The 13,807-nt window shown below is 62.2% G+C and overlaps 1 protein-coding gene across 1 annotated transcript in view; it reads left to right on the top strand.

Moving 5' to 3' along the window:
• The window catches only part of NPHS1 (NPHS1 adhesion molecule, nephrin), a 68,468-nt gene that overhangs the window by 33,130 nt on the left and 21,531 nt on the right, over window positions 1–13,807 (top strand). The window contains exons 9-14 of the mRNA XM_065043980.1: window positions 565–722; window positions 2,506–2,647; window positions 4,104–4,228; window positions 4,841–5,000; window positions 9,831–9,960; window positions 11,514–11,686. Of these exons, the coding sequence (XP_064900052.1) occupies window positions 565–722; window positions 2,506–2,647; window positions 4,104–4,228; window positions 4,841–5,000; window positions 9,831–9,960; window positions 11,514–11,686 (888 nt within the window). The remainder of the gene's footprint in view (window positions 1–564; window positions 723–2,505; window positions 2,648–4,103; window positions 4,229–4,840; window positions 5,001–9,830; window positions 9,961–11,513; window positions 11,687–13,807) is intronic.

Below are 13,807 nucleotides of genomic sequence, written 5' to 3'. Positions count from 1 at the left end.
CTGGGAGCACTGGGACATACTGGGGGGTACTGGGAGGTGGTACTGGGACATACTGGGAGCACTGGGAGGTGGTACTGGGATGTACTGGGACATACTGGGACATACTGGGATGTACTGGGGAGCACTGGGAGGTGGTACTGGGATGTACTGGGACATACTGGGAGCACTGGGAGGTGGTACTGGGATATACTGGGAGCACTGGGAGGTGGTACTGGGATGTACTGGGACATACTGGGAGCACTGGGACATACTGGGGGGTACGGGGAGGTGGTACTGGGACATACTGGGAGCACTGGGAGGTGGTACTGGGATATACTGGGACATAGTCGTCCATACTGATCTATCCGTACTGGTCCGTACTGGTCCGTACTGGTCCGTACTGCTCCGTACTGGTCCATACTGATGCATACCAGTCCATACTGGTCCATACTCGTCCATACTGATCTATCCGTACTGGTCCATACTGGTCTATACTGGTCCATACTGGTCTATACTGGTTTATACTGGTCTGTACTGGTCCATACTGGTCTATACTGGTTTATACTGGTCCGTACTGGTCCACAGACCCCCCGGCCGAGGTGACGATCGTGGGGACGCCGTCGGTGGCCGAGAACGCGACGGTGACGCTGTCGTGCACCAGTGCTCCCAGTAACCCCCCAGTACGGCTGCGCTGGTGGCTGGGGGGGCAGGAGCTGCTGCCCAGTGACACCGCCCGCATCCCAGTACGGGACTGGGAGGGACTGGGAGGGACTGGGATGGACTGGGATGGGACTGGGAAGGGACTGGGATGGACTGGGATGGACTGGGAGGGACTGGGATGGACTGGGATTGACTGGGAGGGACTGGGATGGAATGGGGGGGACTGGGAGGGGACTGGGATGGACTGGGAGGGACTGGGAGGGGACTGGGAGGGGACTGGGAGGGACTGGGAGGGACTGGGATGGACTGGGATGGACTGGGATGGACTGGGATTGGACTGGGAGGGACTGGGATGGGACTGGGAGGGACTGGGATGGACTGGGATGGACTGGGAGGGACTGGGAGGGACTGGGAGGGAACTGGGAAGGGACTGGGAGGGACTGGGATGGGACTGGGAGGGACTGGGATGGACTGGGAGGGACTGGGATGGACTGGGATGGACTGGGATGGACTGGGATTGGACTGGGAGGGACTGGGATGGGACTGGGAGGGACTGGGATGGACTGGGAGGGACTGGGAGGGACTGGGAGGGACTGGGTTATACTGGAATGGACTGGGAGGGACTGGGATGGACTGGGATGGACTGGGAGGGACTGGGAGGGACTGGGTTATACTGGAATGGACTGGGAGGGACTGGGATGGACTGGGAGGGACTGGGATGGACTGGGATGGACTGGGATGGACTGGGATTGGACTGGGAGGGACTGGGATGGGACTGGGAGGGACTGGGATGGACTGGGAGGGACTGGGAGGGACTGGGAGGGACTGGGTTATACTGGAATGGACTGGGAGGGACTGGGATGGACTGGGATGGACTGGGAGGGAACTGTGGTCAGACTGGGAGAGACTGGGAGGGCATTGGGGGGACTGGGATGAACTGGGAGGGACTGGGAGGGAATACTGGTCCATACTGGTGTCCCCAGGTGGGGTTCAATGGCACAATCCAATGTCACACTGGTCCTTACTGGTCCATACTGGTCCATACTGGTGTCCCCAGGTGGGGTTCAGTGCCATAATCCCAGGTCATACTGGTCTATACTGGTCCATACTGTACTGGTGTCCCCAGGTGGGGTTCAGTGCCACAATCCCAGGTCATACTGGTCCTTACTGGTCCATACTGGTCCATACTGGTCCATACTGGTGTCCCCAGGTGGGGTTCAATGGCACAATCCCAGGTCATACTGGTCCTTACTGGTCCATACTGGTGTCCCCAGGTGGGGTTCAGTGCCACAATCCCAGGTCATACTGGTCCTTACTGGTCCATACTGGTCCATACTGGTCCATACTGGTGTCCCCAGGTGGGGTTCAATGGCACAATCCCAGGTCATACTGGTCCTTACTGGTCCATACTGGTGTCCCCAGGTGGGGTTCAGTGCCACAATCCCAGGTCATACTGGTCCTTACTGGTCCATACTGGTGTCCCCAGGTGGGGTTCAGTGCCACAATCCCAGGTCATACTGGTCCTTACTGGTCCTTACTGGTCCATACTGGTCCATACTGGTGTCCCCAGGTGGGGTTCAATGGCACAATCCAATGTCATACTGGTCCTTACTGGTCCATACTGGTCCGTACTGGTGTCCCCAGGTGGGGTTCAGTGCCACAATCCCAGGTCATACTGGTCCATACTGGTCCATACTGGTGTCCCCAGGTGGAGTTCAGTGCCACAATCCAATGTCACACTGGTCCTTACTGGTCCATACTGGTCCATACTGGTCCATACTGGTGTCCCCAGGTGCAGTTCAGTGTCACAATCCCAGGTCATACTGGTCTGTACTGTTCTATACTGGTCCATACTGGTGTCCCCAGGCCGAGGGGCGGGGCGTGATGACGCAATCGAACGTGACGCTGCGGGGGCGGGGCCGCGACCACGGGCGCCCCCTGGAGTGCGAGGCTGAGAGTGCGGCCGGGGCGGGAACCCGGAGCGCCAGCGTGGTGCTGAGCGTCACCCGTGAGCACTGGGGTGGACTGGGATGGACTGGGAGGGACTGGGGGGGACTGGGGGGGACTGGGATATACTGGGATGGGAGTGGGAGGGACTGGAATATACTGGGAGGGACTGGGAGGAGACTGGGGGAGGGACTGGAATATACTGGGAGGGACTGGGATATACTGGGAGGGACTGGAATATACTGGGATATACTGGGATATACTGGGATGGGACTGGGAGGGACTGGAATATACTGGGATATACTGGGATGGGAGTGGGAGGAACTGGGATAGACTGGGAGGGGACTGGGAGGGACTGGGATATACTGGGATATACTGGGATGGGAGTGGGAGGGGACTGGGGAGGACTGGGATATACTGGGATATACTGGGATGGGAGTGGGAGGAACTGGGATAGACTGGGAGGGGCTGGGAGGGACTGGGATATACTGGGAGGGACTGGGATGGGAGTGGGAGGGACTGGCATAAACTGGGAAGGAACTGGGATGGAGTGGGAGGGGAGTGGGAGGGACTGGGATGGGACTGGGAGGGACTGGGATGGACTGGGATGGACTGGGAGAAGACTGGGGAAGGGACTGGGAGGGACTGGGGGGAACTGGGGTATACTGGGATGGACTGGGAGGAGACTGGGGGAGGGACTGGAATATACTGGGAGGGACTGGAATATACTGGGAGGGACTGGAATATAGTGGGAGGGACTGGGATATACTGGGAGGGACTGGGATATACTGGGAGGGACTGGGATGGGAACCCGGAGCGCCAGCGTGGTGCTGAGCGTCACCCGTGAGCACTGGGGTGGACTGGGAGGGACTGGGATATACTGGGATATACTGGGAGGGACTGGGAGGGACTGGGAGGGACTGGGGGGGACTGGGATATACTGGGATGGGAGTGGGAGGAACTGGGATAGACTGGGAGGGGACTGGGAGGGACTGGGATATACTGGGAGGGACTGGGATGGGACTGGGATGGGAGTGGGAGGGGACTGGGGAGGACTGGGATATACTGGGATATACTGGGATGGGAGTGGGAGGAACTGGGATAGACTGGGAGGGGCTGGGAGGGACTGGGATATACTGGGATATACTGGGAGGGACTGGGAGGGACTGGGATGGACTGGGATGGGAGTGGGAGGGACTGGGATAGACTGGGAGGGGACTGGGAGGGACTGGGATATACTGGGAAGGACTGGGAGGGATTGGGAGGGACTGGGATGGACTGGGAGTAACTGGGAGGGAACTGGGAGCACTGGGATATACTGGGAGGGACTGGGAAGGACCCCCCGAACTCCTGGGTCCCTCCCGAACTCCTGGGTCCCTCCCGAACTCCTGGGTCCCTCCCCAAACTCCTTGAGCTGTAACTCAAAGCCTCTCCCCCCCAACATCACCCCGTGGGCGGGGCCTGTGGGGGGAGTGGGAGTGGCCTCCACTGACCCCGCCCCCTTCCCCCCCTCCCAGATCCCCCCCGGGAGCTGTGGCTGGACGCCCCTCCCCCCAACGCCACGTTCCGCGCGGGAACGCGCGTGCGGCTGCGGTGTCACGCGCGGGGGGGGCACCCCTCCCCCCGCCTCACCTGGAGCAAGGTGGGGGAGGGGCACCCACACCCCCGGACGCCTGGGTCCCCTCCCGAACTCCTGGGTCCCCTCCCGAACTCCTGGGTCCCTACCCGAACTCCTGGGTCCCCTCCCGAACTCCTGGGTCCCTACCCGAACTCCTGGGTCCCCTCCCGAACTCCTGGGTCCCCTCCCGAACTCCTGGGGCCCTCCCGAACTCCTGGGTCCCCCCCCGAACTCCTGGGTCCCCCCCCGAACTCCTGGGTCCCTCCTGAACTCCTGGGTCCCCTATATGGGGTCCCCTCCCGAACTCCTGGGTCCCCTCCCGAACTCCTGGGTCCCTTCCCGAACTCCTGGGTCCCCTATTTGGGTCCCTCACCCGAACTCCTGGGTCCCTCCCCGAACTCCTGGGTCCCTCCCGAACTCCTGGGTCCCTCCCCCGAACTCCTGGGTCCCTCCTGAACTCCTGGGTCCCTCCCCGAACTCCTGGGTCCCCTATTTGGGGTCCCTCCCTGAACTCCTGGGTCCCTCCCTGAACTCCTGGGTCCCTCCCGAACTCCTGGGTCCCCTCCCCGAATTCCTGGGTCCCTCCCTGAACTCCTGGGTCCCTTCCCCGAACTCCTGGGTCCCTCCCCCATCAAGGACGGGCGGCCGCTGAAGGAAGGGACCCAGGTGTCCGGGGGGTCGGTGACATCACGGGAGCTGCTGGTGACATTGACCCCCGGTGACAACGGCGCCACCTACAGCTGCCAGGCCAGCGGGGGCGGCCCCTCCCCCGCCAGCACCCGCCTGCGCGTCCTCTGTGAGCGGGGGAGGGGACACCCTGGGGACACCTTGGGGACACCAAGAGGTGGCCTTGGGGGTGGCCATGGGCTCTTGGTGGCCTTGGGGACACCAAGAGGTGGCCTTGGGGACATTGGGGTCTTGGTGGCCTTGGGTGGCCTTGGGGACATTTGGGGACACCAAGAGGTGGCCTTGGGGGTGGCCATGGGCTCTTGGTGGCCTTGGGGACATTGGGGTCTTGGTGGCCTTGGGTGGCCTTGGGGACATTTGGGGACACCAAGAGGTGGCCTTGGGGGTGGCCATGGGCTCTTGGTGGCCTTGGGGACATTGGGGTCTTGGTGGCCTTGGGTGGCCTTGGGGACACCTGGGGACACCAGGAGGTGGCCTTGGGGGTGGCCATGGGGTCTTGGTGGCCTTGGGGACATTGGGGTCTTGGTGGCCTTGGGTGGCCTTGGGGACACCTGGGGACACCAGGAGGTGGCCTTGGGGGTGGCCATGGGGTCTTGGTGGCCTTGGGGACACCAGGAGGTGGCCTTGGGGACATTGGGGTCTTGGTGGCCTTGGGGACACCTTGGGGACACCAAGAGGTGGCCTTGGGGGTGGCCATGGGCTCTTGGTGGCATTGGGGACATTGGGGTCTTGGTGGCCTTGGGTGGCCTTGGGGACATTTGGGGACACCAAGAGGTGGCCTTGGGGGTGGCCATGGGGTCTTGGTGGCCTTGGGGACACCAAGAGGTGGCCTTGGGGACATTGGGGTCTTGGTGGCCTTGGGTGGCCTTGGGGACAACTTGGGGACACCAAGAGGTGGCCTTGGGGGTGGCCATGGGGTCTTGGTGGCCTTGGGGACATTGGGGTCTTGGTGGCCTTGGGTGGCCTTGGGGACATTTGGGGACACCAGGAGGTGGCTTTGGGGGTGGCCATGGGGTCTTGGTGGCCTTGGGGACACCAGGAGGTGGCCTTGGGGACATTGGGGTCTTGGTGGCCTTGGGGACATCTGGGGACACCAAGAGGTGGCCTTGGGGGTGGCCATGGGGTGTTGGTGGCCTTGGGGACACCAGGAGGTGGCCTTGGGGACACTGGGGTCTTGGTGGCCTTGGGTGGCCTTGGGGACATTTGGGGACACCAAGAGGTGGCCTTGGGGGTGGCCATGGGCTCTTGGTGGCCTTGGGGACACCAGGAGGTGGCCTTGGAGACATTGGGGCCTTGGTGGCCTAGGGGACATTTGGGGACACCAAGAGGTGGCCTTGGGGGTGGCCATGGGGTCTTGGTGGCCTTGGGGACATTGGGGTCTTGGTGGCCTTGGGGACACCTTGGGGACACCAGGAGGTGGCCTTGGGGGTGGCCATGGGCTCTTGGTGGCCTTGGGGACATTGGGGACACCAGGAGGTGGCCTTGGGGACATTGGGGTCTTGGTGGCCTTGGGTGGCCTTGGGGACACCTGGGGACACCAGGAGGTGGCCTTGGGGGTGGCCATGGGGTGTTGGTGGCCTTGGGGACACCAGGTGGTGGCCTTGGGGACACTGGGGTGTTGGTGGCCTTGGGTGGCCTTGGGGACACCATGTGGTGGCCTTGGGGACAATGGGCTCTTGGTGGCCTTGGGGACATTGGGGACACCAGGAGGTGGCCTTGGGGACATTGGGGTCTTGGTGGCCTTGGGTGGCCTTGGGGACATTTGGGGACACCAAGAGGTGGCCTTGGGGACACTGGGGTCTTGGTGGCCTTGGGTGGCCTTGGGGACATTTGGGGACACCATGTGGTGGCCTTGGGGACAGTTGGGGGGATGGTGGCCTTGGGGACATCTGGGGACACCAAGAGGTGGCCTTGGGGGTGGCCATGGGCTCTTGGTGGCCTTGGGGACATTGGGGCCTTGGTGGCCTTGGGTGGCCTTGGGGACATTTGGGGACACCAAGAGGTGGCCTTGGGGGTGGCCATGGGGTCTTGGTGGCCTTGGGGACACCAAGAGGTGGCCTTGGGGACATTGGGGTCTTGGTGGCCTTGGGGACACCTTGGGGACACCAAGAGGTGGCCTTGGGGGTGGCCATGGGCTCTTGGTGGCCTTGGGGACATTGGGGTGATGGTGGCCTTGGGGACATTGGGGTCTTGGTGGCCTTGGGTGGCCTTGGGGACACCATGTGGTGGCCTTGGGGACATTGGGGCCTTGGTGGCCTAGGGGACATTTGGGGACACCAAGAGGTGGCCTTGGGGGTGGCCATGGGCTCTTGGTGGCCTTGGGGACATTGGGGTGATGGTGGCCTTGGGGACATTGGGGTCTTGGTGGCCTTGGGTGGCCTTGGGGACGCCTTGGGGACACCAGGAGGTGGCCTTGGGGGTGGCCATGGGCTCTTGGTGGCCTTGGGGACACCAGGAGGTGGCCTTGGGGACATTGGGGTCTTGGTGGCCTTGGGTGGCCTTGGGGACACCTTGGGGACACCAAGAGGTGGCCTTGGGGACACCTGGGGACACCAGGAGGTGGCCTTGGGGGTGGCCATGGGCTCTTGGTGGCCTTGGGGACATTGGGGACACCAGGAGGTGGCCTTGGGGACATTGGGGTCTTGGTGGCCTTGGGTGGCCTTGGGGACACCTGGGGACACCAGGAGGTGGCCTTGGGGGTGGCCATGGGGTCTTGGTGGCTTTGGGGACATTGGGGTCTTGGTGGCCTTGGGTGGCCTTGGGGACATTTGGGGACACCAAGAGGTGGCCTTGGGGGTGGCCATGGGGTCTTGGTGGCCTTGGGGACACCAGGAGGTGGCCTTGGGGACATTGGGGTCTTGGTGGCCTTGGGTGGCCTTGGGGACATTGGGGACACCAGGAGGTGGCCTTGGGGACACCTTGGGGACACGAGGAGGTGGCCTTGGGGGTGGCCATGGGGTCTTGGTGGCCTTGGGGACATTGGGGTGTTGGTGGCCTTGGGGACACTTTGGGGACACCAGGAGGTGGCCTTGGGGGTGGCCATGGGGTCTTGGTGGCCTTGGGGACACCAGGAGGTGGCCTTGGGGACAGTTGGGGGGATGGTGGCCTTGGGGACATCTGGGGACACCAAGAGGTGGCCTTGGGGGTGGCCATGGGCTCTTGGTGGCCTTGGGGACATTGGGGTCTTGGTGGCCTTGGGTGGCCTTGGGGACATTTAGGGACACCAAGAGGTGGCCTTGGGGGTGGCCATGGGGTCTTGGTGGCCTTGGGGACACCAAGAGGTGGCCTTGGGGACATTGGGGTCTTGGTGGCCTTGGGTGGCCTTGGGGACACCTTGGGGACACCAAGAGGTGGCCTTGGGGACACCTGGGGACACCAGGAGGTGGCCTTGGGGGTGGCCATGGGCTCTTGGTGGCCTTGGGGACATTGGGGTTGATGGTGGCCTTGGGTGGCCTTGGGGACACCAGGAGGTGGCCTTGGGGACACTGGGGTCTTGGTGGCCTTGGGTGGCCTTGGGGACACCTTGGGGACACCAAGAGGTGGCCTTGGGGGTGGCCATGGGGTCTTGGTGGCCTTGGGGACATTGGGGTTGATGGTGGCCTTGGGGACACCTTGGGGTGACCATGGGGACACCTTGGGGTGACTATGGAGGGACATTGGGTTGACCATGGGGGACCTTGGGGTGGCCTTGGGGACACCTTGGGGTGACCATGGGGACACCTTGGGGTGACTATGGGGGGACATTGGGTTGACCATGGGGGACCTTGGGGTGGCCTTGGGGACACCTTGGGGTGACAATGGCCATGGGGACACCTTGGGGTGACCATGGGGACACCTTGGGGTGACTATGGGGGGACATTGGGTTGACCATGGGGGACCTTGGGGTGGCCTTGGGGACACATTGGGGTGACAATGGCCATGGGGACACCTTGGGGACACCTTGGGGTGACTATGGGGGGACATTGTGTTGACCATGGGGGACCTCGGGGTGACCATGGGGACACCTTGGGGTGACAATGACCATGGGGACACCTTGGGGGGACTATGGGGGGACATTGGGTTGACCATGGGGGACCTTGGGGTGACCTTGGGGACACCTTGGGGTGACAATGGCCATGGGGACACCTTGGGGTGACCATGGGGACACCTTGGGGTGGCCTTGGGGACACCTTGGGGTGACTATGGGGGGACATTGGGTTGACCATGGGGGACCTTGGGGTGGCCTTGGGGACACCTTGGGGTGACAATGACCATGGGGACACCTTGGGGTGTCTATGGGGGGACATTGGGTTGACCATGGGGGACCTCGGGGTGACCTTGGGGACACCTTGGGGTGACAATGACCATGGGGACACCTTGGGGTGACCATGGGGACACCTTGGGGTGGCCTTGGGGACACCTTGGGGTGACTATGGGGGGACATTGGGTTGACCATGGGGGACATTGGGGTGGCCTTGGGGACACCTTGGGGTGACAATGGCCATGGGGACACCTTGGGGTGACTATGGGGAGACATTGCGTTGACCATGGGGGACCTTGGGGTGGCCTTGGGGACACCTTGGGGTGATATTGACCATGGGGATACCTTGGGGTGACCATGGGGACACCTTGGGGTGACAATGGGGGGACATTGGGTTGACCATGGGGGACCTTGGGGTGGCCTTGGGGACACCTTGGGGTGACAATGACCATGGGGACACCTTGGGGTGACCATGGGGGGACATTGGGTTGACCATGGGGGACCTCGGGGTGGCCTTGGGGACACCTTGGGGTGACAATGGCCATGGGGACACCTTGGGGTGACTATGGGGGGACATTGGGTTGACCATGGGGGACCTCGGGGTGGCCTTGGGGACACCTTGGGGTGACAATGGCCACGGGGGGATCTCGGGGTGACAATGACAATGGGGGACCGTGGGGTGTCCCATGGTGTCCCCAGTCCCCCCGGTGTCGGTGACGATCTCGTCGTCCCCGCGGGACGTCCGGCCTGGCCACGCCCTCCAGCTCACCTGCCTGGCTGGCCCCGCCCACCCCGGCCCCGCCCTCCGCTGGCTGCGCCAGGGACACCCGTGGGTGGCACCTGTCCCCATGTCCCCATGTCCCCATGTCCCCATGTCCCCATATCCCCATGTCCCCATGTCCCCATGTCCCCATGTCCCCATATCCCCATATCCCCATGTCCCCCTGTCCCCATGTCCCCATGTCCCCATGTCCCCATGTCCCCATATCCCCATGTCCCCATGTCCCCATGTCCCCATGTCCCCATATCCCCATATCCCCATGTCCCCATGTCCCCATGTCCCCATGTCCCCATGTCCCCATGTCCCCATGTCCCCATGTCCCCATATCCCCATATCCCCATGTCCCCATATCCCCATGTCCCCATGTCCCCATGTCCCCCTGTCCCCCCATCCCCATGTCCCCATGTCCCCATGTCCCCATGTCCCCAAGTCCCCCCATATCCCCATGTCCCCATGTCCCCATATCCCCATGTTCCCATTATTCCCCATTGTCCCCAATGTCCCCATTTTCCCCCATATCCCCCAATGTCCCCACTGTCCCCACTGTCCCCATTGCCCCATTGTCCCCATTATCCCCCATATCCCCCAATGTCCCCATTGTCCCCAATGTCCCCATTGTCCCCATTATCCCCATTATCCCCAATGTCCCCATTGTCCCCAATGTCGCCATTGTCCCCATATCCCCCATTATCCCCATTATCCCCATTATCCCCATTGTCCCCAATGTCCCCATTGTCCCCATTATCCTCATTGTCCCCAATGTCCCCATTGTCCCAATGTCCCCATTATCCCCATTGTCCCCATATACCCCAATGTCCCCATTATCACCCATATCCCCCAATGTCCCCAGTGTCCCCAATGTCCCCATTATTCCCATTGTTCCCATTGTCCCCATTATCCCCCATATCCCACAATGTCCCCAATGTCCCCATTATCCCCAATGTCCCCATTGTCCCCATATCCCCCAATGTCCCCATTGTCCCCATTGTCCCCATTTTCCCCATTGTCCCCATTGTCCCCATATCACCCATTATCCCCATTGTCCCCATTGTCCCCAATGACCCCAATGTCCCCCATTAACTACATGTCCCCCATTATCCCCACTGTCCCCATTGTCCCCAATGTCCCCATTATCCCCAATGTCCCCATTATCCCCATTATCCCCATTGTCCCCAATGTCCCCATTGTCCCCATATCCCCCATTATCCCCATTGTCCCAATGTCCCCATTATCCCCATTGTCCCCATTGTCCCCATTATCCCCAATGTCCCCATTGTCCCCATTGTCCCCATTGTCCCCATTGTCCCCCATATACCCCAATGTCCCCATTATCACCCATATCCCCCAATGTCCCCACTGTCCCCATTATCCCCATTATCCCCATTGTCCCCAATGTCCCCATTGTCCCCATATCCCCCATTATCCCCATTGTCCCCAATGTCCCCAATGTCCCCATTGTCCCAATGTCCCCATTATTCCCATTGTCCCCATTGTCCCCATTATCCCCAATGTCCCCATTGTCCCCATATCCCCCAATGTCCCCAGTGTCCCCAATGTCCCCATTATCCCCATTGTCCCCAATGTCCCCACGATGTCCCCAGGGTCCCCGGGCAGCCCCTCCCCTCTGTCCCCGCCCCCTTTGGCGGTGTCACCGTGGGCTCCCGCCTGCGCCTCCTGGTGGCCCTTGGGGACCATGGCCAGCGCGTCACCTGCGAGGCCACCAGCCCCGCCCTGGGGGTGGCCGTGAGCGCCCAGCACACCCTGAGCCTGCGCCGTGAGCACTGGGATATACTGGGATATACTGGGATATACTGGGATATACTGGGAGGGGACTGGGATGGACTGGGATGGACTGGGAGGGCACTGGGATGGACTGGGATGGACTGGGATGGTCAATGGGAGGGACTGGGATGGACTGGGAGGGTCAATGGGAGGGACTGGGGGGGATTGGGATGGACTGGGACGGACTGCGAGGGACTGGGATGGACTGGGATGGACTGGGAGGGACTGGGAGGGACTGGGATGGACTGGGAGGGTCAATGGGAGGGACTGGGATGGACTGGGATGGACTGGGATGGACTGGGAGGGACTGGGATGGACTGGGAGGGACTGGGAGGGTCAATGGGAGGGACTGGGAGGGACTGGGATGGACTGGGATGGACTGGGAAGGGACTGGGAGGGACTGGGATGGACTGGGAGGGTCAAAGGTAGGGTCAATGGGAGGGACTGGGAGGGGATTGGAATGGACTGGGATGGACTGGGATATACTGGGAGGGGACTGGGATGGACTGGGAGGGACTGGGAGGGACTGGGAGGGTCAATGGGAGGGACTGGGGGGGACTGGGATGGACTGGGATGGACTGGGATATACTGGGATGGACTGGGATGGATTGGGAGGGACTGGGATGGACTGGGAGGGACTGGGAGGGTCAATGGGAGGGACTGGGAGGGTCAATGGGAGGGACTGGGATGGACTGGGATGGACTGGGAGGGTCAATGGGAGGGACTGGGTTATACTGGGAGGGACTGGGATGGACTGGGAGGGTCAATGGGAGGGACTGGGATGGACTGGGATATACTGGGATGGACTGGGAGGGACTGGGATGGAACTGCGAGGGTCAATGGGAGGGACTGGGGGGGATTGGGATGGACTGGGAGGGACTGGGAGGGACTGGGATGGACTGGGATGGACTGGGATGGACTGGGAGGGACTGGGATGGACTGGGATGGACTGGGAGGGACTGGGATGGACTGGGAGGGTCAAAGGTAGGGTCAATGGGAGGGACTGGGAGGGGATTGGAAGGGACTGGGAGGGACTGGGAGGGACTGGGATATACTGGGATGGTCAATGGGAGGGACTGGGATGGACTGGGAGGGTCAATGGGAGGGACTGGGGGGGATTGGGATGGACTGGGATGGACTGGGTTATACTGGGAGGGACTGGGATGGACTGGGAGGGAACTGGGAGGGACTGGGAGGGACTGGGTTATACTGGGATGGACTGGGAGGGCACTGGGATAGACTGGGATGGACTGGGAGGGACTGGGAGGGACTGGCAGGGTCAATGGGAGGGACTGGGGGGGGATTGGAATGGACTGGGAGGGACTGGGTTATACTGGGAGGGACTGGGATGGACTGGGATGGACTGGGAGGGAACTGGGAGGGACTGGGAGGGACTGGGTTATACTGGGATGGACTGGGAGGGCACTGGGATGGACTGGGATATACTGGGAGGGGACTGGGATGGACTGGGATGGACTGGGAGGGTCAATGGGAGGGACTGGGGGGGATTGGGATGGACTGGGAGGGACTGGGATGGACTGGGATGGACTGGGAGGGACTGGGATAGACTGGGATGGACTGGGAGGGTCAATGGGAGGGACTGGGAGGGACTGGGATGGACTGGGATGGACTGGGAGGGTCAATGGGAGGGACTGGGAGGGACTGGGATGGACTGGGATGGACTGGGAGGGCACTGGGATGGACTGGGATGGACTGGGATGGACTGGGAGGGAACTGGGAGGGACTGGGAGGGACTGGGTTATACTGGGATGGACTGGGAGGGCACTGGGATGGACTGGGATATACTGGGAGGGGACTGGGATGGACTGGGATGGACTGGGAGGGTCAATGGGAGGGACTGGGGGGGATTGGGATGGACTGGGAGGGACTGGGATGGACTGGGATGGACTGGGAGGGACTGGGATAGACTGGGATGGACTGGGAGGGTCAATGGGAGGGACTGGGAGGGACTGGGATGGACTGGGATGGACTGGGATGGACTGGGAGGGCACTGGGATGGACTGGGATGGACTGGGTGGGACTGGGAGGGACTGGGTTATACTGGGATGGACAGGGAGGGAACTGAGAGGGACTGGGTTATACTGGGAGGGAC

Source organism: Columba livia, chromosome 31 (assembly GCF_036013475.1).
Source record: "Columba livia isolate bColLiv1 breed racing homer chromosome 31, bColLiv1.pat.W.v2, whole genome shotgun sequence".
NCBI lineage: Eukaryota > Metazoa > Chordata > Aves > Columbiformes > Columbidae > Columba > Columba livia.
This window is presented reverse-complemented; position numbering and strand designations above follow the sequence as displayed.